The 21,225-nt window shown below is 36.1% G+C and overlaps 2 protein-coding genes across 9 annotated transcripts; both read right to left on the bottom strand.

Moving 5' to 3' along the window:
• Positions 1-1,103: 1,103 nt before the first annotated feature.
• On the bottom strand, positions 1,104-11,891 carry LOC132158438 (cytoplasmic dynein 1 intermediate chain 1-like). Of its 7 annotated transcripts, none has more exons than XM_059567858.1 (16): positions 11,783-11,891; positions 10,877-11,001; positions 10,670-10,784; positions 9,136-9,277; positions 8,131-8,190; positions 7,683-7,798; positions 7,213-7,561; positions 6,856-6,955; positions 5,939-6,064; positions 5,374-5,520; positions 4,981-5,094; positions 4,753-4,886; positions 4,458-4,602; positions 4,228-4,368; positions 1,896-2,021; positions 1,104-1,712 (listed from the first exon to the last, which is right to left on the bottom strand). In XM_059567858.1, the coding sequence occupies exons 2-16, from the start codon at positions 10,982-10,984 to the stop codon at positions 1,599-1,601; spliced, it is 2,037 nt and encodes a 678-aa protein (XP_059423841.1). In that variant the 5' UTR covers positions 10,985-11,001; positions 11,783-11,891; the 3' UTR covers positions 1,104-1,598. The 7 variants fall into 7 exon arrangements, with proteins under 7 accessions (XP_059423841.1, XP_059423843.1, XP_059423846.1 ...); XM_059567860.1 differs by having other exon boundaries at positions 1,104-1,709; XM_059567863.1 differs by having other exon boundaries at positions 1,104-1,709; positions 9,136-9,226.
• A 748-nt stretch (positions 11,892-12,639) lies between these two features.
• On the bottom strand, positions 12,640-20,538 carry tbc1d31 (TBC1 domain family, member 31). Of its 2 annotated transcripts, none has more exons than XM_059567856.1 (22): positions 20,193-20,538; positions 19,960-20,106; positions 19,751-19,866; positions 19,489-19,667; positions 19,252-19,403; positions 18,851-19,010; positions 18,554-18,754; positions 18,018-18,185; positions 17,800-17,879; positions 17,522-17,668; positions 17,271-17,404; positions 17,019-17,152; positions 16,732-16,911; positions 15,741-15,973; positions 15,501-15,653; positions 15,258-15,393; positions 14,563-14,655; positions 14,150-14,290; positions 13,793-13,987; positions 13,340-13,478; positions 13,047-13,166; positions 12,640-12,950 (listed from the first exon to the last, which is right to left on the bottom strand). In XM_059567856.1, the coding sequence occupies exons 1-22, from the start codon at positions 20,273-20,275 to the stop codon at positions 12,805-12,807; spliced, it is 3,237 nt and encodes a 1,078-aa protein (XP_059423839.1). In that variant the 5' UTR covers positions 20,276-20,538; the 3' UTR covers positions 12,640-12,804. The 2 variants fall into 2 exon arrangements, with proteins under 2 accessions (XP_059423839.1, XP_059423840.1); XM_059567857.1 differs by having other exon boundaries at positions 13,047-13,157.
• Between the last annotated feature and the right edge of the window lie 687 nt (positions 20,539-21,225).

Here is a 21,225-nt window from a genome sequence, read left to right as displayed (position 1 = left end):
AGGTCCTCTCTCCTTCACGTCAATGACAAAGGGACCGCGATGAGGAATAAGCCCTTGCAGATTTGAACAGAGCCACGATCCAATCACAGACATTAAATGCAAATACGCTTGCGTCGATTACGATAATATTTTCGTCTTCAACACAAGTTATTAATGTAAAAACAACAACTGGAAGCGCGGTCCCTACGTATGAGTATCACCGTCAAAAAACAGCCCTATGCGACCCGACTTCGAGCGAAACAAAACAACAATAACAAAAAGCCTTGCATTCGTAGACTGACATTGGGTCAATCTTGTTTTTTCTGCTTGGGATTACGAAAATCGGTCAATTTTGAGACAGTCTAGGGCACAATCTACCGCACGTAAAGAGTTGTAATAATAAGACGAACTTGTACCAAGTAAGCTTGTGTTGCTATCATCTACCAAGTTGGGTAAAGAGGAAGCAAACAGTCAAACCATAGCTGCACTGCATTATACACTCACAAAAGCGATCTAAAGAGCCATCCAGACGTTGGGGTTGTGTCTAAAACAGAACTGAGAGTTAGTAAAAGTCATTCTGCTTCAAACGGAACAACACAGCACGGCTAACTAACGGTAGCTATGCTCTACAGCTTTGCTCCAATTTACAGACAAAACTAGCATTGACTGTCCTTCCCGCCGCGCCAGTACCTCGTAACATATAGGTATCCTGTTCAATTTAGACAAAGCACCGCCGTTCAAGCGATAACGCCATTAACCCAGTTTATTACTGTGATTCCTCCGGCTTTTGCTGCAAAAAAAAAAACCTTTAGTCTCCGCCATTCCGAGCCTGTTTCCTTCCGTCTCTGGCTTGTCTTTAGTTTGACCTTTAGTTACCCGACACTAATATTGACGTAATTGTCATGGTAACAGGATCCCGCCTTCTACGTGCGGCAGTGTGCGTCCATGAAAGTTGCTGATGATGGAGGAAAAAAAACCTGGATAACAAGGAATCTGTCGTCATTGTGAAGCTAAAAGGTTTAATCACACGAAAACATCATGGAGCAATATGGCATTGACAGTCAAACTTTTTTTATCACCCGCACTTTAGACAAATTACTACTTAAATGAAGATTAAAACACGATTTGAGACACAGTGACCTTTATTGTAAGTTCACACTTTACAGTTGTTTTATGCTGCAGTTGGTATTAAATTATGCACACATACGTCATAAAAGGTGAAAGGAAAAAGAAAGTCACATTCATAAGTTTTGTTGTAATATATTTGTACATAACGGTCAATACGTATCTCAGTAAAATAAAATAAATTGTAATTCCAGCACAGCTGTTTTGATACAGTACGATCACACTGGCTCACTCCTATATAGTCACTTCAAGCCCTAGATATATGTTGTATCAAGCCCATTCACTAGTGTGTGTGTGTTCAGGAAATTAACTATTAGCATTGGAAGAGGAGTTATTGCTAATTAACACCCATGCTATAGATAGACTTTTGTGGGCAAAAGAAAAAAGACCTGTGATCACAGAAGCGTGTATGTGTGATTTACTCACTTTATATCAAGCGCCTGTTTCAACTTTACGTACGTGTTTCTCACTGAACGTGTCTGTGTGTGTATGTCTTAAGCAGGCAGCTCCAAAGCACCTTCTTCCTCTCCATCCCCTTGGTTTGCACGAATCTCCATGAGCGTACGGGCAAATTTGCTCCAGTCGTCTGTATGTGACACGGCTAACTGCTAAAATAGAGATAAAACCAACTTCTGCATCACATCTTCATGGTAAAGCGCTATTAGTGACTGTTGAAATTTGCACATTGTTTGATCAGTCTGTGTATTTGAATTTGAGTGCAAATATTTGTAATTTATCCGAATATTAGAGTGATACATGTGTTCATGTACTCATAATGTAGGTGTTGTTACCTCTCCCACATCATAGATCCAAACACGGCCCTCTGAATCACCCACGGCCACCTCTCTGCCCCCTAATGCCCATCTGACCCGGTTCAGGGCACACCCTCCCTCCACTGTCACACTTGCCGACGGCACCTGGTACACACAGAAAACTTGTTTTGCAAGTGAAAATATAACAGTCATAACATTGTGTGGGAGCATGATTTAGCTGCAATCTAATGTAGATCAAGCACACAAATGTTAATTAAAGGCAATTCATGCAAAATATTGGAGGTAACATACCCTATCATACACCACATTTTTACTACAGATGTCACATTTATTCGGTGGTTATGTTCTTATCAATTTAGACTTGTCTTGTGCACATGTTAGATTTATTGTTTGAGGTGAAAATTATATAATTTTTTTAATTGGATAAATATGATTATGAATTAATTTCATGTTGGATATTACAAGTTTTAGTGTACTTTGTTAATGGAGGATTCGTGGACATAGTAATTCATCTAGATTTGTACTGAAACAGTTATTGTTTCCCAATTATTGAGTCCCAGTGGCATGTTTTGTTGTTTTATTATTTAATTGAATTATTACGATAACTCATGTTAGTATTAAATCAGTCCATGAATTTTGAGTGGATCATCTGATATGAATTCATAGTTTATTGCTAAATATAATGGCCTGTGTATAATACATAGAAGTATATAGTGCATCAGTCTGACTGAAACGTTTTGTCTTATTTGATTTGCCATTATTCAATGAAATAACAAATTGCACTGAATCAATTTGCTTTTACAATACTGTATACAATTCCTGGGTCAGTAAGATTGGTTTATTAAAGAAATTAATATTTTTATTCTGCAAGGGTGCATTACATTTTATTACAAGTGACAATCAGACTTTTACACTGTTATAAAAAATTATATTTCAAATTATCATAAATTCCTGAAAAAGTATCATGGTTCCATGTATATGGCTGCCGAAAATTCAGCTTTGCCATTGCAGGAATAAATTAAAATTTTAAATATACTAAAACAGAAAATAAGTTTTTATTTTTATTTTTTTATATATTTCAGAATATTACAGTCATGGACAAACGTTTTGGCAGTGACAAACTTTGTGTTTTGCAAAGTTTGCTGCTTCAGTATTTGTAGATAACATTTTGACATGTTTCTATAGTATACTGAAGACTTTTAATGGCAAACAGAATGAGTCAATATTTACAGTGTTGAGCCTTGTTCTTCATAACCTCTGAAATTCGCTCTCTGGATATTCGGCATGCTGGATATTAGCTTCTGGGCCAAATCCTGACTGATGGCAAGCCATTCTTGCCTTATTAGTTCTCGGAGTTCATCACAATTTGTGGGCTTCTGCTTGTCCACTCGCCTTTTGAGGACTGACCATAGGTTCTCTATGGGACTGAGATAAGTCTTGTCTCACTGTGCGTGCAGATCTGGGATGTCCTGATGTCCTGAAGACTTCTTCACTGCAGTCAAACCTCTCTCCTTGAAGTTCTTGATGATCCAGTTTATGGTTCTTTCAAATGAAATATTCTTTGTAGCAATTTCCTTGCATGTGAGGCCATTTTGATGCAAAGAGATGATTGCTGCATGTGTTTTTCTTTGGAGGTAACCATTGCTAACAAGAACACAATGATTGGAAATGCTTCTTCTTTCCTTTTATAGCAATCAGTCTGCTCTTACAATCTATTTAGTATGATAGTGATTTCACCTGACTAGTACTCATTCACACTTTCACACGTGCTGCTGTTGTGATTAGTCAATTAATGTTAGCTGCTCATTTTGTGTCAGGATCAAAAAACAGTTAAATTATTATAATTTTTTTTTTGTGTGTGAAAATTGCAATAGAAACAATAATGTGAATGTGAATGAACACCACATCAGCTTAAGCAGCAAACTTTGCAAAACACAACATTTATGTCACTGGCAAAAAATTTGGCTATGACTGTACTGTTTATACCACATTTTTGATCAAATAAACACAGCCTTGCTGTGTATAATAACAAAAAAAGATGTATTTTAAAAATATAAAACACTAATCTCAAACATTTGAACATATATAGTGTGGATATATGATTTAATGTAATATTTTATATTAAATACACTTTTTTTGGGGGGGGGGGGGCATTACAAATGATATCAGATTACATATTCTGATAAAATCAGATGAAATCTGGGGTAACTTTAACCCAGGGGGTTCTTGCCCCAAGTAGGGGGGTCCTCCTATCCTAATATTAATTAAAGTATGAAATGAATGTTCTTCTTATATAATACAGAAAACAGATGACCGAGTAAAGAATGTAATGAGCTGCGGTGCCCCTGACCTCTGTGTAGTTGTTGAGATTCCAGAGGTCCAGACGACCATTGCCATCCACTGTAGCAAAAAGCGCAGGATGCACTGGAGACCACATGACATCATAAACATAGTCTGCATTGTCTTCAAAGGAATACAGGGGCTTGTTATGCTGTCAGAAAGATGGATTAGTTATATAATGCTACATGATCAAAATACCGTACATTTCGAGCAACACATGAATTCCAAAACAACCCTTACTTTAGTCGACCACAGTTTGACTGTCCAGTCAAATGAGGAAGTGGTAAAGAGGTGGGAGAAGTCGACTGGACCCACAGCGTTATGGCAGCTGATTCCAGTCACAGGACCCTGATGCCCATCAAACATTTCACCAATACCAGCCTTACTGCGTGGGACGAGTTAAGCAATATGTTCATGTTAATAGTAAAGTTGTTTTTCATTGAGAGAATTTAATATACATAGATATCATTTAAAGAATACTTGACCCAAATAGGAAAATCATCTATTAATATGTTATGCTGCAGGAACGACCGACCTTCCATGGCGGGATGCTGTGTAAACGGTGCCTTCCTCACTTCCTACCACATAGTTATTCACATCACTTGCAGGGAAGGCCATACAAGTGACGGCCACCGGCTTTGACTTATTATAGATCAGCTCCATACTCTCCTGTGAGTAACAACAGACATATAATGTTTTGTTTAATATCAGTCAAATCCCAAATGACAATAATTCAATCTGTCTAAATGTGTTATCTGGACACCTGAGGCTGCGAGAGCATGTCCAGACTCCAGGAGCACATCTTGCCATCAGTGGATACTGTGATCAAGTTGTTGGCATTTTGTGTTCCGACCACATTCACACAGTACACAGGATGCTGCAAAAAACGTGACAGTTTTGTCATCTATATTCTTAAAAGAATATTTTTTTCCAAGACTAATAAGGGATTGTAAGGGATAAGGGAGTCTTTAATTCTCATAAGATGTGTTTTGCAAAGTCTCTCAGGAATATCTTGAGGTTGAGTGCAGCTCTTCAGTTTCTGGGTCACCTCAGTGACCTGGCAACATGAGTGTTTTCAGCTCAGATTTTTAACCATTAAACCACCAACACACTGCGTTCTGTTTTTAAACATTTTGGCTGTAATTGAAGGTCTTACAGTGTGTGCAGTTGCAGACAAGGGCGTCCGTTGTACTGGGGTCCTCCTGTGACTTCGATTGTCCCACAGTGCTATCTGTCCAGAGTAAGTGCCGCCAATCACCAAGTTGGGATGAAACTGAGCAAAGCCGACTGACATCACTGAGGACTACAAGGGAAAACCATGAAATGCAGTATTGGTTGAATGTACCAGTACTCTTTTCTTTCCTATGGTTATTGTTTTGGCAAATATGACGTCAGCTCGCCCCTCCATCAAGGCCGATTTGCACAATGTGAGCATAAAGACGGTGAGCTGAGCAATGAGAGTTCATTTAGAAGTGACATCAGTCCAAACAGAGAATGACGTGCATTAGTGGCGCAGACAGCATTTGAGAGTTGAGCTCTATTGTTTGTGTATTTTAATAGAAATTCAATTTAGATTCAGGCTTTCTCATTAAAAGCTGATTACTCAAACATATGCTCAGTATAAAATAAAAAAATAGTATTACAGTATACTGAAATGCTGCTGAAAGGAACAACATTCAGGCATTGAGGGTTATTTAAAAGGAAGCAACGGGAATTCGAACCTGACAGTGGAATATGTACTCGGGGGTCGTCTTCTTAAACTTCATATTCCAGACCAGCACAACTCCATCTGGCTCATGAGGTGCATCCTCATTAGTGTTGTATGAGGCCACTAGCAATTCAGGATACTGCAAATAGAATAACAGACTGAATACAATGTGCTACATGTCAATATCATTAAACATATTGTGGATATGATATCATGGACCTATGCAATAAAGTCACTCTGATTCTGAGGTTGTTTTATTGGCGAGTAACACATTTGCATTAAACGTGATTATATTGAGTGCTGGCTAGATTACTTGCAAATCGGAGTCTGTTACTGATTACAAATTGCATGACAAAAACTGTAGTTAATAACGTAATCTTTTGGATAACACATATTAGGCAATGTATTCTGACTAATTTTTTACTATTTTCTTTTTGGGATCCAACACATTTATCACATGTATTTGAATGTGATTACTATGTATAAAAACAGAGAAAATGAAAATATGTTACATTCTTTGCTATCATCATGAAGTCCATTAAACATTACATCACCGGTTCCCAAACTGGGCTTTGTGAAAGAACTGCAGGGGTTTTGTGAGTTTGTGAAAAGCTAATAGTTATTATGAAATCATAAAAATGTAAAATTCAAATAAATAATTCCACAAAATTTAAAGACTTTCTAAATGTGTCTAAGAGGCGATGATTTTTAGAATGAAAACATATAGAGAGAAAAAAATAAGAATTAGGGTGAAATCAAATTATAAATAATTACCAACCACTGTGTGAATAATATTTAAATAATGTCATCCATTAAAGTAACTGTAATCTGATTATAAGCATCGTAATTACATATACATACTGGAGTCTGATTATGTAATCAGTTACTAACCAGCACTGCCTATATTAATGCAGTTTATTAATAAAGTACCTGTGGTGACCAATCCAAGGAAGTGACGACTCTGTGTTTGGACCAATGCTCATCATAGAAATGTCGATTAAAAGACAAGTTTGATCCGGCTTGCATGTCCCTGATAACAAAACAAACATTTGCATTCTGATACAATCATCCAAAGCAATTTACAGTAAGTTTCCCAGAAGTCACTTGAGGTTGAGTGCAACTCTTGAGTTTCTGGGTCACCTCCTTAACCCTGATTTCAAACCATTAAGCGACCATCATCCTACATTAGGTTAAACAAACCTGTCTAGTACCTTCTAATGAATAACTTTTCTGTAATCATGTGGGACTGTTTGTGTATGTTTGACTGTTACATAAGCCTCGGCTGACCCTTCTTTGTCCTCCATATCTCGCCCACTGTAGTCAAAGAAAATGTCCGTATCCTCGGCCAGCACACGCTCCATTACACTGATGCTTCGGTCGAAGAAAAACAGGAAATCCTCTGAATGAATAATCTGCTCTTTCTCCTCGTTGGTCAGTTCTCTAAGTTGATCTAAGGCACACATATTCATACAGCTCTGTATAGATGTTATACTTCTTTTAAACATTTCATTAGTATTAGTATTATTTTTTTTTATGTGATTCTTCTTGCCTTCTTCGGCGTCCTGAGTGTTCTCCTCCTCCAGCTGCTGTGGCACAGATTCAGCTTTGTTCACTGACAGCTCCTCATCCTCCTCTTCTGTGGAAAACGGTCATTGGAAAGTTTAAGCAGCGATGCATGCATTTGTTTTGTGGGTTAAGCCACTATTAAGTTTTATATCCGTATACATTTTTAAATAGAGATAAAAACAGCTCTTTACCTTCAGGCTGATCAGATGCCACAGGAGTCTGTGTCTCTTTAGAGTATGTCACCTGTTCTTTTGGCATGAAATCAATCTGAACAATTTTTGATGCACCAAGCCTTTGCATCCTGCTCCTAAGAAAGCAAGCCCAAACTATTTTAATATGTTGTTTTCATTTTGTTTGTTTGTTTGCCTTGGACCTCCAAGCATTTACTTACCCCCAAGTTGTGAGTGTCTTTCTTCTTTTTAAAAAGATATTTTGAAGAAAGTTGGCAACCAAACCTCACTGACTTCAACAGTATAGAAAAAAGTCAGCGGGGACCAGAAACTGTTTAGTTACCCACACTCTTCAAAATATCTTTTTAGGTTTGGAACATCTTAAGGGTGAGTAAATGGAAGAATTTTCTGTTATATTTCTCTGTATCATGTTTAATAATGTGAATGAAATTTGAGGTGGGAGTCTCACCCATGAACCGAATCTGCAAGAAGCTGAAGAGCTGAGGGGTCGGTGTCCCACTGTAACGTCCTAGAGAGGTCAGAAGAATACATCATAAAATGGTTAGGTGGGATGAGACTAAGAGCATGCATGATTAGGTCCTGCAGCTTCACCCTCTTTCATGCACGATTACATGAGATAACACACTGTCTCTTAGATGAAATCACATATAGACCGTGGCTTCATACTCTGAACCAGCTACAACAAAACCACATCCACTGATGGGTGATGCATCAACAATGAATAGTCAATAGTTCTCCTTACCGATATCTGATGTCCCCAACAAAAGATGTAGGGAAAAGGAAAAACATTAGACTTAGTCTTAGTCTTAAAGGGATTACAGAAATAATAAATAATAAAATATTATTAATAATAATAATAATAAAATAGCTTAAAACTTGCATGAAACATGTCAGTTTTTACTTAAGAAATAATGCACAACTATCCCAAAAGAAATCATATTATCCATCAAATAATTTTCTCATAAAATAGTAAATTCCCCTAAATATGCATAAAATAAATTATAATGCATAATATTAAACTAATTTCTGATGCCAAAGACCCCCAAATATAATGATCATAATCTGAATGACCCTCTTCTTAAAATATGAGGGCAGTTAAATATAGAGCCAGTTATACTGTGCTAAGAAAAAACATGATACGCAAAATGAATACAAATTAAATCTAATTTTATTCAAATAAATACTGAAACTAAAATAAATAAAAAATACTGAATATTTGCATTGGCGTATTTATATTCAGCTCATTGTTGTAATATTGTTAAATGTATAAATCTGCAGATAAATTCACAATTTATATTTATTTCAATTCAGACATTTCTAAAAACATTTAGATTTATCCTCAAATTTGCCACAGACCTCCTACCACATATGTAGAATTCAGTTTGAAAACTCCTGCATTAAAACTCTCCTCCATACACATCCACGTATCAGTGAATATAAAAATATTTCATACCTTCCCACCGTCCCTCCATCTATGGACTCCTGACTTCCAGTTTCACTGGGTGGGCTCACTGATTGCGAAGAGGGAGACATAGGGGTTGGGACTAAATAATGAAAATAACAGGTATCCCATGTTAAAAGCTGCAGTGGCTGCACTGATGGCCAGCAGTGGCAGACACAGGCAAATCAAAATGAACAGAATGGATTGAAATGGTCAAATCAAAGAAACAAAATCCAAAAGGAAAAACAACAGGAGAGATTGTCAAGCGAATTCCACTTCTCTCTGTAATGTTAAAAATGTTACATGATCTTAAGTCATCTCATTTAATTATATGATTACAATTAAAAAAAAAAAATAAAAAAAAAATACAGCAAATACCACCTTATAAATCTAATTGAGCTTCAGTCAAGTCTGCTTTAAGTACAACCAAAGTGTAAATGACATGAGTTTAATAAACTCTAAATAAAATACTGTAACATCTTTATATTCATTTGCAAAGTGTAGTAATTGTTTTGGGGATGAATCCATGACCTAACTCATATTTAAATCTGAAATGACCTAAAATCTGATCGGATTTACATCTAGCAAAAATTTGAGAGAGGTCACAAGACATTCCCGCAAAGAAGATTAAAATAAATAAATAAAACACTGGACGCAAATACAGGCTCAAGCAACATGCCCTTTATATAATAATAATAATAATAATAATTAAAAAAAACAGCACAAATTGGACTAAACATGAACTGAACTCTTGTGGAAAAGAAGTGTGCTTAGTTATATTGAATAAGCACTTGTATTGAAACTGATAATATTAATAAAAATTGCCACTTAAAAATACTTATAAAGAGAATACACATTCATGACCCACTTAAAAGATGCACTAATGCAATAATGCTTCAAAGTACATGTATATTGATGTGTTGACTAATGTACTAAAATACAAAGTACTTGATTAATTATAACTGTAGTTTTATTTGATATTATTTTTCAAGTTAATATATTTTAAATGTACTAAATTGCAATATCAGATACATGATATACAAGTTTAAAAAAAAGTTGATTTTAGATTACTATAAAAGCTTGTCAGTGCATTCAGCAGACACTAAAAAGTCATTTTAAAGAATTATGAAATTAGATGTCAAATGTTCTACTTAAGTGGTTTACAAAGCACTAAGCTTAACTAAGTTCAGCTAATTGCATTCATTATAAATTTAAACTATAAAATATATTTTAATTACAGTTAACTTAATTCAGTGTCCAAAAACATTACATTGTATAAATACTCAAATATAATTGATAAGTATATTAAGTACACTCTTTTTAAAACTATACTGTAGGCCTACTTCTTTTTCAAAAGGTTAGCGGGAGCCCTGGTATTACACTACAGACTGCTGAGTGAGATGTAAATTGTTTTATTTTGCATTATAAAACACTTTTGCTGATTCCTTTTTCATTTCATGCAAGCAGGTGGCATGCACATTCATAAAGATGTATCTCATTCACATTATGCACATGCACAGACAGCTGTATGTTCAGTATCACATACCTAAAGGTGGTTCTGGTGAAATTCCAATGCTCTGCAGGAGCGCCTCTGTCTCTCTCCTCTTTCTGTCCAGGTCCGAGTCTTCTGACACATTCTCGGCCCTCTGAAGCATCTCAGACTGCATCACAGGTCAATCATTGAGCACCACTTAAGAAATATTTGCAGGTGATGAAATGATAAATGGCTATATCAAACTAAAACAGCACCTACCTCTTTTTTCTTTCTCTCTTCCTCCTTTCTTTTTTTCTCCTCTCGAATCTGGGCTAAGCGCTGCTTTTTGCGCTCAAGCTCAGCTTTCAGGTCACTTCTATCAGCCATCTTCTGTGTTGTTCAGTCTATGTATAGTATGAACAATTTTAGTTTTTATTTTAGTACATGTGCATTAAAGTCATGCTTTAACATACATTAACTATGCCACACAAACTTTCGATGGAGAGAGACACATTAGAGACCATCTGTCATTTTGTAAAGGTTTTTTTTTTTTTTGTCTACATTATGCTTTTGGCTGAAGTTAAATACATCCAGCTTAATTTTAACATTAACTGAGAGGATCAGCCTTTGTAGAGCACCATGTCTAATGGACAGACACAGACACACATTGTGTCTGAATTAACACTAAATACCATATAAATTGACAAATTTAGGATTTATTTTTAAAGCAAACTCTACAACAATACATGTTTATATTATATTAACAAACTGGCAATTGAATACAAACTTAAATATGTAATTTACACTTGTTTGTAAATCTGTTTGGTGAAGCTCCTACACGTAGAAATAAAATAATGGATGTGGAAAATTACATTATAATAGATTGCATACTATCCTTAAATTCTGCATTGAGAAATTAGTGATTGTGGTCCATAAATGCACTACCGACAAAAGATAAAAACAGAAAACACATAGACAGGTAAACTAAAAACAAAATCTTGTTCATTCAAAAAAGGCTGTCGTTGCATTTTAATGAATCCGCGACAAAGCAGGTTGTAAGCTATATGATATAACAATAAATGAACTATACCGTCTTTTTTATTTCGACCCAACGAAGACAAAGTCTGCTGCGCTTTATCGCGTAAATGATGAAATAAGAGGTTATAAATCTACATAAAGCATCACCAGCTCGCTTCAGTCTCATCAGCACCCAAAGCCGGAAGTGGTTAATGCCGCCGATACGTCATCAGCACCTCCCAGCAACAACGGTTTTATTGTCAGAGATAAGATTAATGTTTTACAGTTTAGTGAGGTGTCTAAGCAGAACACATTTGAATGTGTTTATGACCATAGCTATATAAGTTTATGACGCCCAAAAATGCAGTCTCGTTGTGGACACGCTAGTTTTTTTTTTCTACCGGTATTTAAAAAAACACACACACATCAGAAAAGGCTTTCCAGTAAAATAGCGTATACATTTTTTAAATAATACTTAGATTTATCAAGTGACAGTAAAAAATATGTTACAGAAGATTTGTATTTTTCAAATAAATGCTGTTCTTTTGATCTTACTATCGAAGTGTCCTAAAAATTGTATGACGGTTTATGATCACGTGACACTCCTGAAACAAAACAGTAGTGTTGCCATCACAGGAATAAATAACATTTTAAAATATTTAACTATATTAAACTACATCAAATTATTTTAAATTGTATTAATATTTCAATATATTATATATTACTGTATTTTTATCAAAAAAATGCAACCATGATTGGCATAATGGAATTCTTTTAAAAACATTAAAATCAAATTTCCATTACAGGAATACATTTAATAGAAAATAAAAATAATCTATCTATCTATCTATCTATCAAATTAAATGAATGTAATGTAAAAATAAAAATGTAATGAAAAGTAAATAAATGGTTAAAACTTAAATTAGCCTATATTACATATTTTTTATTAAAATTTATTGACATTTTTCTTTTTTAAAAACGAAGACATGAAGACGATAATACAAAAAAAAATGACAAATAATAAAATACATTTGCAAAATATTAAAACTATCATCAGAATAAATCTGCAATCAATGAATAATGTCCAGATTAGCGTCTTTGCAAACTGAGCTTGCTTCTCAGATGATCAAAAATGCTTTTCTTTCAGATCCTCTTTAACGTGTGCTGGTTCCACACACACTGGTTGGCGGTCATTGAGAGTATACAGAGCTGGTTGAGGGTGAGATGAAGTCAGTCGCTCTGGCTCTGGCAGCTAATTTCATCCTCAGTTCTCTGATTTCCTGCATCAACTCCCTTTCCTTAGAGTCAAGCTCCCCTCGGCCACGATCTAAAGAAACTATGAAGCAGCAGTGCACATTTTATCACTTGTTGCTTCATTAACTCATGTTTGGTTATGAAAGTAAAACTCAATGTTTCTATTAATAATACTCACAGCCAGTAGAATCGTCTGACTGATTGATCAAGGAAATGTTGGTGGTCTCACTCTGGGTCTTGTGCAGCAGGCCTCTCGTAGAGCAGGGAGATCTGAGTCTCTTTGGATGATCTACAAACACAAACAGACACACACAAATAACTTGATTACTTCCTGTTAGCATGCCATGTAAAGTTTAATAGACTTTTTCAACTGATTGTATGTCTCCTCACAAGGAAGTCATTTCAAAACTGTACTCATGTTTCAATTAAATCCTTTATTACATTTTGTGAGAAGTGTTTGTCTTAACTCACTTAATGAATCCTCTCGATTCTTTTGCAGCTCGCCATGTTTCTCAGTCTCTTCTGTTTCCTGAGAGATAAGTGACTTCCGCTGGGCATCCCCCCGTCTTTCCTCCTCCAGTTTAGCTTGCTTGGCTACTACATCATCCCACTGGGACCGAAACAATGTCATTGGTCTTTTGCATGTTGTATTGAAAGGAAATTATATTTTGAAATGAAATTTGTCTACCTGATACATCAAACAAAACACTAAAGGTGCAGTCACATTTTCACAGGTTTGTCATTGGGAATTTTGTGTGAGGGTGAAAGTTTCACAACAGGTTTAAGTTGGCCACAATGACCAACAGAAAGCTGCTTGGTTTGACTTCTGTTTCAGCTATGATACATACATCACTACTGTACTGAGAATATGCGATGGACATATTGTTATATAATGTGACAGCGCCTTTAACGTAAAATTCTCACCTGCTTTCCCTCCACTTCCACCATAAGCTGGACTACTTCTTCCTCTTTAGCACGTGTTTGTTTGCTGAGATTCACAAGTCGCTCTCTTTGCTTGTCCTGTCTCTCCTTTGCTTTTTCCAGTCGCTTGATCACCTCGGCTTGCCAATCAGCATCCACTTCCAGCTGTCCCGCCTCTGCCAGAGACTCTTCCAGCATCTGAAATAGTTTCAACTTTCAAAATTAGTCTCGGCCATACTTTACTCAACTGCAACACACAAGTCTGTTAAGCAAAAAGAAAGGAAATACAGAAAGGAAACAGAAGGAGGGTGGAGTAAGATGTCTGGCAAAGATAATCATGAAAATTGTATGGAGACATACCTTCTTGTTTGTCTGGCTGATATCTGCATTTGCCTGAATGAAGTTCTGAAATGTAGAATCTTCGATCTCAGCTCTGCGTCTCCTCGTATCCACTTCTGCTCTCACTGTTTGACTCACTCGCTCTTGCTCTTTGGCCAGTTGCTAGTAGCCAAAACATAATGATTAGAAATTATCTCAGGAGTGTCCGATCCTGGTCTTGGAGGCCCACCTTAAAGCAGAATTAAACTCTAACCCTAATTATACACACCTAAACCAGCTAATCGAGGTCTTCAGGATTACATGACACTTCCTGGTAGGTGAGTTGGGCAGATTAGAGCTAAACTCTGCATAAAGATAGCCAACCAGGAGAAGGATTGGACACTCCTAGTACATCAACATTACAGACAGTATATAAAGTTTTTATAGGGGCCAACCTGTTCAAACAGTTGTCTCTGGGCATCTAGTTCCATCTGTCTCACTTCTATATCTTGAACAGCGGTCGCCGTCTCCTGATCTCGCAGCGCCATCTGAGTACAACAAAAATGTAAAGAACCTGCAAAAATAACTTTACACAACTCCTACCTGCCTTTCTAAACAAAACAAAAAACCTTTATAAATACATTTATTATTTGTGAAACATACCGGTACTACTATTGAAAAGTTTGGGGTCAGTAAGTTTTTTTGTTTGTTTTGAAAGAAAATTTAACTGTATTCAGCAAGGATGCATTAAATTGGCAGTAGAGTTTTCATAAAAATACTAAAGCAGCACAACTGTTTAACATAATAATAAATGTTTCCTAAGCACCAACTCGGCATATTAAGAAAGATTTGTGAGGGATCATGTGAAACTGTAGACTATTGAAAACTGGAGTAATGATGCTGAAAATTCAGCTTTGACAACACAGCATTGAACTGAATTTTAAAGTAGAATACAAAAAAGTTATTTTAACTTGGAATAATATTTCACAATACAATTTTTTTAAATATTGTTGATCATGTAAATGTAGCCTTGATGAACATAAGAGACTTCATTCGAAAAATGTAAAATCTTACCAACCTCAAACTTTTAAACCAAAAAGTAATATTATTGATTTACATAGTCAAAAGTACAGCAACAATACACAAGTACCTTTCTCTGGATCTCATCATCAAGTCTCTTGAGCTGGATTCTGCGCTGATCTTGCTGGTGCTTAAGAAAACGTCTTCTAGAAGAATCAATCAGATTGAGCTCCTTGACCTTCAGCTCACGCTTCATAGCAGCCAATCTGAGCAGAGAAGGTAACGTCAGGTGAACTGTAAGCATGTGTGAAACTGCAACATTGACACACTGAAGGTCAATAGCAAGAAGTCTGGCAGATGGAGGGAGACCCACCTGGCTCTCTGCTGAGCAAGTTTACTTTCCTCTTCTTGTAGGATCCTTCTACGTTGCTCTTCTCCTTGCAGTAGCAGCTCTTGCTGTTTGTACCAGGCCTCAAACTCAGCCTGCTGTCTAACTGCTTCAGCGTGCAGCTCTTGAACCTCTTGTCTTTAAAGACAAACATAAGAAGAAAATGTGCAGGGAGTATGAAATACTCCATTCATATTCGTATTACAATTGAATAAATGTTTGCACCTCTCCCTTAGATATTCCACTTCTTGTTGCCGGATCCTCTCACGTTCTTGAGACTGGTACTCCACAATGAAGGTGGGGTATTTGTTGAAAATAGGGTACTGCCCCTGTGTCAAAGGTTCAAAGTCACTCAGGGTAGAGCTTGGATGGATGTCCGCAGGAGTGCTGTCCATCAACTGATAGGCTTCCTTCAGCATAGCACTGATGTCCAAGCTATTCCGATGATGGAAAAAGAACTACATGGGAGAAGAAAAAAAAAGAAATGAATGTAATATGGAAATTGATTTATGCATTTTTTAATATTAATAATAATAAATAAACAAACATACATAACCGTTTAGGGGTCTGTAAGATTTTTTTTTTTTTCTTTTAATTATTATTTTATGCTGACCAAGGCTGCATTTATTTAATAAAAAATACCATAAATCTGTAATATTGCAAATTATTGTTACAAATTTAATAACCATTTTCTATTTTATTATATTTTAAACTGTAATTAATTCCTGATATGGCAAAGCTGAAATTTTAGATGCCTTCACTCCAGTCTTCACAATCACAGTCCTTTAGAAATAATTCTAATTATGTAGATTTGTTGCTCAAAAATGATTTCCTATTATTATCCATGTTTCAAAATGCTTTAATATTTTTATGATAATTTTTTTGAGGATTGTTTGATGGACAGAAAGTTCAAAAGAACAGCATTTATTTGAAATACTTGTTACAAAAAATGTCCTTACTGTGACTTTTGTTTAATACAGTGTGCCCTTCCTGAATAAAAGTATTAGATTTAAAAACAAAATAGACACCATATTTTATTATATATATATATATATATATATATATATATATATATATATATATATATATATATATATATATATATATATATATATATATATATATATAAATTGACAAGCCACATTTGTCCTTTATAAAATTAGTTCAAATTAGCCAGTGAGCAAAAAAAACATCAAAAATATGTCTGAAACAATACCTCAAAGTCCTTCCTTTCAGTACAAAGCAGCAGTGGTGCTCTGCAGCAGGTGACATATGCCACCACAGCCATTAGAAGAAATGAGGGATGATTTGAGAAAACATTGTCAAACAGTTTCAGCCACTCTTCTCTCATCAGAACCTCAGAGAACAGGGTCTCCAGAAGAGGCCATGCATACAGCTGGAGAGGAAAAGCACAGTGTCTAGGGCGTTTGATTTATCTTTGGCTTCAAGATTAAATTCTTTGAAAGTCTATGTCATGTAAACATTTATGTTAAAGTCTTTTACCTGTGAGGTAACGCCACAGGCAACAAAGTGCTGAAGCAACTCTTTATCATGATGGGCCAGCACGTTCTCAGCCAGACTCAGCACATTAAGTGGAGGGTTGGGAAAGTACTCAAACCAGTGCTGGCACCAGTTCACTGTAAAAGAGCAATTCAAGACACAAAGTCTCTCAGCTGTGGACCAAATCGTTGAATCCCTGCCAAAGAGGCCAGTGGGACATCACCCAACACCACACTACTGTCCCATGCTACTTACCAATGATGGTGGCCACAACTTCAAAGCAGATCATTGGATTGTTCTCGAACAGCTTGACAAATGGGAAGGCCAGCAGAGGGAGATAATCAGTCTCTCCAAAGACGGCAGCCCAGTGAGCAAGAGCAGAGAGCACTCTGCCAGGTTGGAAATGAAAAGATATACTTAAATGTAATTTAAGTTACTGACACTAACAATATGGTGGGCAAATCTATATGTATACAATTAAATCAACTGATTGATGCTGTGTCCACCTCTGCAGGCCTCTTTGTAGTTTGTGGCTTTTGATGGGGTAGCGTTCCTGAAGGCACATGTATGCTGAATGCAGGCCTTTTTCAGTCAGACTGCTGAAAGCTGCATGGTTCTCAGGTAGATGCAACAGAGAACGCCAAATGAACATCCTGCCAGAAAACAAACACACACACACACACACACACACACACACGCAAAAATAAAGCAGAGACACAGACTACAGCTTCACATTAAATGAACAAAACATCATTGCTTCTGCATGACACATTTGTTATGTTACCTGTATTTGGATGGGTATTCTCCAAATGCTCTTAGTAACGCTTGTAGCCTTTTCTTGTTAAGGCCATTAGGCAAATCATTCTACACAAAACAGATTAATTAGATATAATTATGATTGGGTCATAAGTTATATGTTATATATGTCATAGCCACCCAACCCACAAATAAATTAAGTTATTAATTAAAATTGCATTGAATAAAATTTAATATAAACAGAACCTCTTTGTCATCCAGTGTTGAAACAGCAGATGGTAAAATTTTGGATTGCATTCTGCGTCCTGATGTTTTCACAGGACGTTGACCTGCCCCAGTATAAACCTTCATTTTCAAACCTGATCCCTCACTGATTTTGCCTTTAGTGACCCGTTTCAACAAAGGCTGGGGAGGCTACAAACACAAAACAGTTTTAAAAAAAAGTAAATACATATAACACATACATATACCAACATATATTCAAAAGTGTGTGGTTGGTGAGTCATTTTAATATTTTTTAAAAAACAAGTTTCTACTGCTCGTCAATGCTGTATTTTTTGACCACAATTTTACAGTTTTTACTGTATTATACTTTAATATATGTTAAAATGTAATTCATTCCTGTGATAGCAAAGCTGTGTCACCATTACTCCTTTCTTCAGATTTTTTATAAATCATTCTAATGTGCTGATTTGGTGCTCAAGAAATATGAGGTTCTTTGAATAATAGATTGTTCAAAAGAAATGCATCTATTTAAAATAGGACAATAAATAAAAATGTACCTTACTGATTTCTGGGGTGAGGCTTCGTACATCATAGACTCTGAGAGCACCGCTGTCCATCACAGCAACAATATGGTGGCCTTTAGGACAAATGGCAGCCAATGTGATGGCATCCTCATGGGACCCTATTTCAAAGTTCTGCTTGCATGACTGAATGTTGATAAAGCGCATGACGCCATCTTGGCTCAAAACACCAAGAATCTGAGAAGAGTATATTACAGCATTAGTTATTTCCACAATAAACCTATAAACTGGATGATAATAACTTTTTTAGGTTAGCAGACTACTGATCAGCACCTGGTTGGATCCGCCATCAAAACTATCTGGGAGGAAATCCATACATCTTACTGATTTGACTTTTGGAGGCATTTGTATTACTCTCAAGAGCTGTTGACTGTCCAGACACCACAAATGGACCAAGTTGGAGCGTCCAGCCGCAGCAAGTGTTTTCCCATCTCTATAAAGAAACAAAATTATTACCTACAACACCCTAGTCGGTGCGTCGCAAATTTACCGTCTAAGGCCGATGATTCACGGGGCAACTTTTTGAGCAATTCTTCCAGGCAACTTTTTTTTTGAGCAATGTTGCTTGGGTACTTTTCCATTGAGAATGGATAACAAACTTCTATCTGGATACTTTAAATTGTTGTGATTTAAATTTGCCTGGTGTATCATCAGCGTAAGTGTGACAGCCTTACTGTGTAACAGCAAAAGTCCTGTAGCGTATTCTGGGCCCATCCTGTGGAATAGGCAGCTGATACTTGCAAAAAAGAGTGTCACTCTCCCAAGCAAAAATGGAGTCGTCACTAAAGCAGCTGAGAATGGTGTTGCTATGTGGAAGAAAGAACACCTATAAAAAAAAAAAAAAGAATAAGGGACTGACGCAAAGTTGTTACTATAATATGATGCTTGTGATCAGGTAAGTGACGTCTAACCTTTTGTATGCCAACAGACTGACGAACATTAAGCTTCCTCTTTCTCTGAAAGGTATCAAGGTTCCAGAGCTGTGCAGTGTCTGAGGAAGTGCTGATGGCGTAGCTTCCTGAACTGTGGATGGACAACGAAGAAATGGCACCTTCGTGACCCCGCATCCAGCTCACTAGCTGTCTGGTGTCTGGGGAAAAGGGTTTAGGCTTCTTAGAAGAACAGTTAAACATTTGCAGGCCTTTATGAGAAACCTCTAATAATGGGTCTTACCTTTGTCAAAGCATTTAATGGAATAATCAGCCAGAGCAACCAGGAACTCTGTGGTTCTTCTTAAGTTGAACGCTAAAGCAGTGCATGCTTGGCCTGTTTTCTGGACCAGCTTGAATCTGTCACAGGAGACATAAGAGAATATGTGATAAAGCAACAGAACTGAACACGTATTAAAAGATGAAAGGGAAAAATGTAGTATATAACGTTACCTGTTTCTGCTAATGTCAAACACATAAATATTGCCATGATGATCACCAGCAAGAAACAACTCTCCTGTGGTGTCAAAAGCTACATGCAGGAATCGAACAGTCTTGGTTTGACGAGCAGACGCGTTTCGGACAACAGTGGCCAAGACACTGGTAACACATGACGTTAACCGCAAAACTGAATCTTTTGTCATTGCATAAAACGGTTTGCTCCGAGCTGGTTATATCAAACTTACCCATATTTTGATGAGACTGATTTCCTGATCCATATTTTCCCATCTTCTCTGGACCCGATATCTGTAACTTGCATTTTTAGCATCCACTTATTAAGACTCGCCAACTAACGTTACTCCAGCAAACAGCCTCCCGCCTCAAACGAGCATCGCAGCGGGAAATTCAATGACTGCAAACGGTTTTCATAAATTCATTAATGAGTGTCTGTTATGCTTTACAGCTTAATCTTATGTCGAGATTCACTGCATTAGTACCAAAAACATTAACGTTATTACTTGTGTTTGTTAAATAAAGAACCAGACAGCAAAACGCAAATTTTAGTTAGAGGAAGTGACGTATGTAAACAGTTTTTAGCATTATGGGTATTTGAGTAATTGTGAGGAAAATGTCACGTGACCATAAATATGAAAATACCTGTACAGTATGTGCGTGACTCTGGACTACAAAACCAGTCATAATAAGGGTAATTTTTTTATTTAAGATTTATACATCGTCTGAAAGATTAATAAATTAGCTTTCCGTTTATGTATTTGGCTGAGATACAACTATTTAAAAAATCTGGAATCTACTAAACAAAACTTAAGTTTTTATATATTTACAGTAGAAAATGTTGAAGGTATCTTCATGCAAAATTATCTTTACTTAATATCCAAATTATTTTTGACATAAAATAAAAAAATTATAATTTTGACCCATACAGTGTAATGTTGGCTATTGCTACAAATATCTCTATGCTACTTATGACTGGTTAATATATATATATATATATATATATAAACAATACAAACAAATTAATAAGATGTTTAAATTGGACTTTGAGTGGATGTGTGAATTGGCAAAAATTCAGATTTAATAGTTTTAAGTCCCAATTTAATATACAGAACATGTATAAAATACATGTCTAAATGAACGTACTCTGCTGTGAATTAAATATATTAAAAAAGAACATTTATTTAGATTGCAGACCTCCTTTCAATGTCTGTGATCTCTCCACTGCTATGAATCAAATAAATATTTGGAGAAGATATTAATTAA

Source organism: Carassius carassius, chromosome 15 (genome assembly GCF_963082965.1).
Source record: "Carassius carassius chromosome 15, fCarCar2.1, whole genome shotgun sequence".
Classification (NCBI taxonomy): Eukaryota; Metazoa; Chordata; class Actinopteri; order Cypriniformes; family Cyprinidae; genus Carassius; species Carassius carassius.
This window is presented reverse-complemented; position numbering and strand designations above follow the sequence as displayed.

What these genes read in the sequence shown, in the direction of transcription:
- LOC132158438 (XM_059567858.1), bottom strand. Translation starts at nt 10,984, where the DNA reads ATGGCTGATAGAAGTGACCTGAAAGCTGAGCTTGAGCGCAAAAAGCAG. An exon ending in GATGGAGGGACGGTGGGAAG is followed by an intron (nt 8,191 to 9,135) that starts GTATGAAATATT and finishes TGACCTCTCTAG; the next exon opens with GACGTTACAGTGGGACACCG. An exon ending in TCAAACTGTGGTCGACTAAA is followed by an intron (nt 4,369 to 4,457) that starts GTAAGGGTTGTT and finishes TCTTTCTGACAG; the next exon opens with CATAACAAGCCCCTGTATTC.
- tbc1d31 (XM_059567856.1), bottom strand. Translation starts at nt 20,275, where the DNA reads ATGCTAAAAATGCAAGTTACAGATATCGGGTCCAGAGAAGATGGGAAA. An exon ending in CTACAAAGAGGCCTGCAGAG is followed by an intron (nt 17,405 to 17,521) that starts GTGGACACAGCA and finishes CCAACCTGGCAG; the next exon opens with AGTGCTCTCTGCTCTTGCTC. An exon ending in AGTTGTGGCCACCATCATTG is followed by an intron (nt 17,153 to 17,270) that starts GTAAGTAGCATG and finishes GCTCTTTTACAG; the next exon opens with TGAACTGGTGCCAGCACTGG.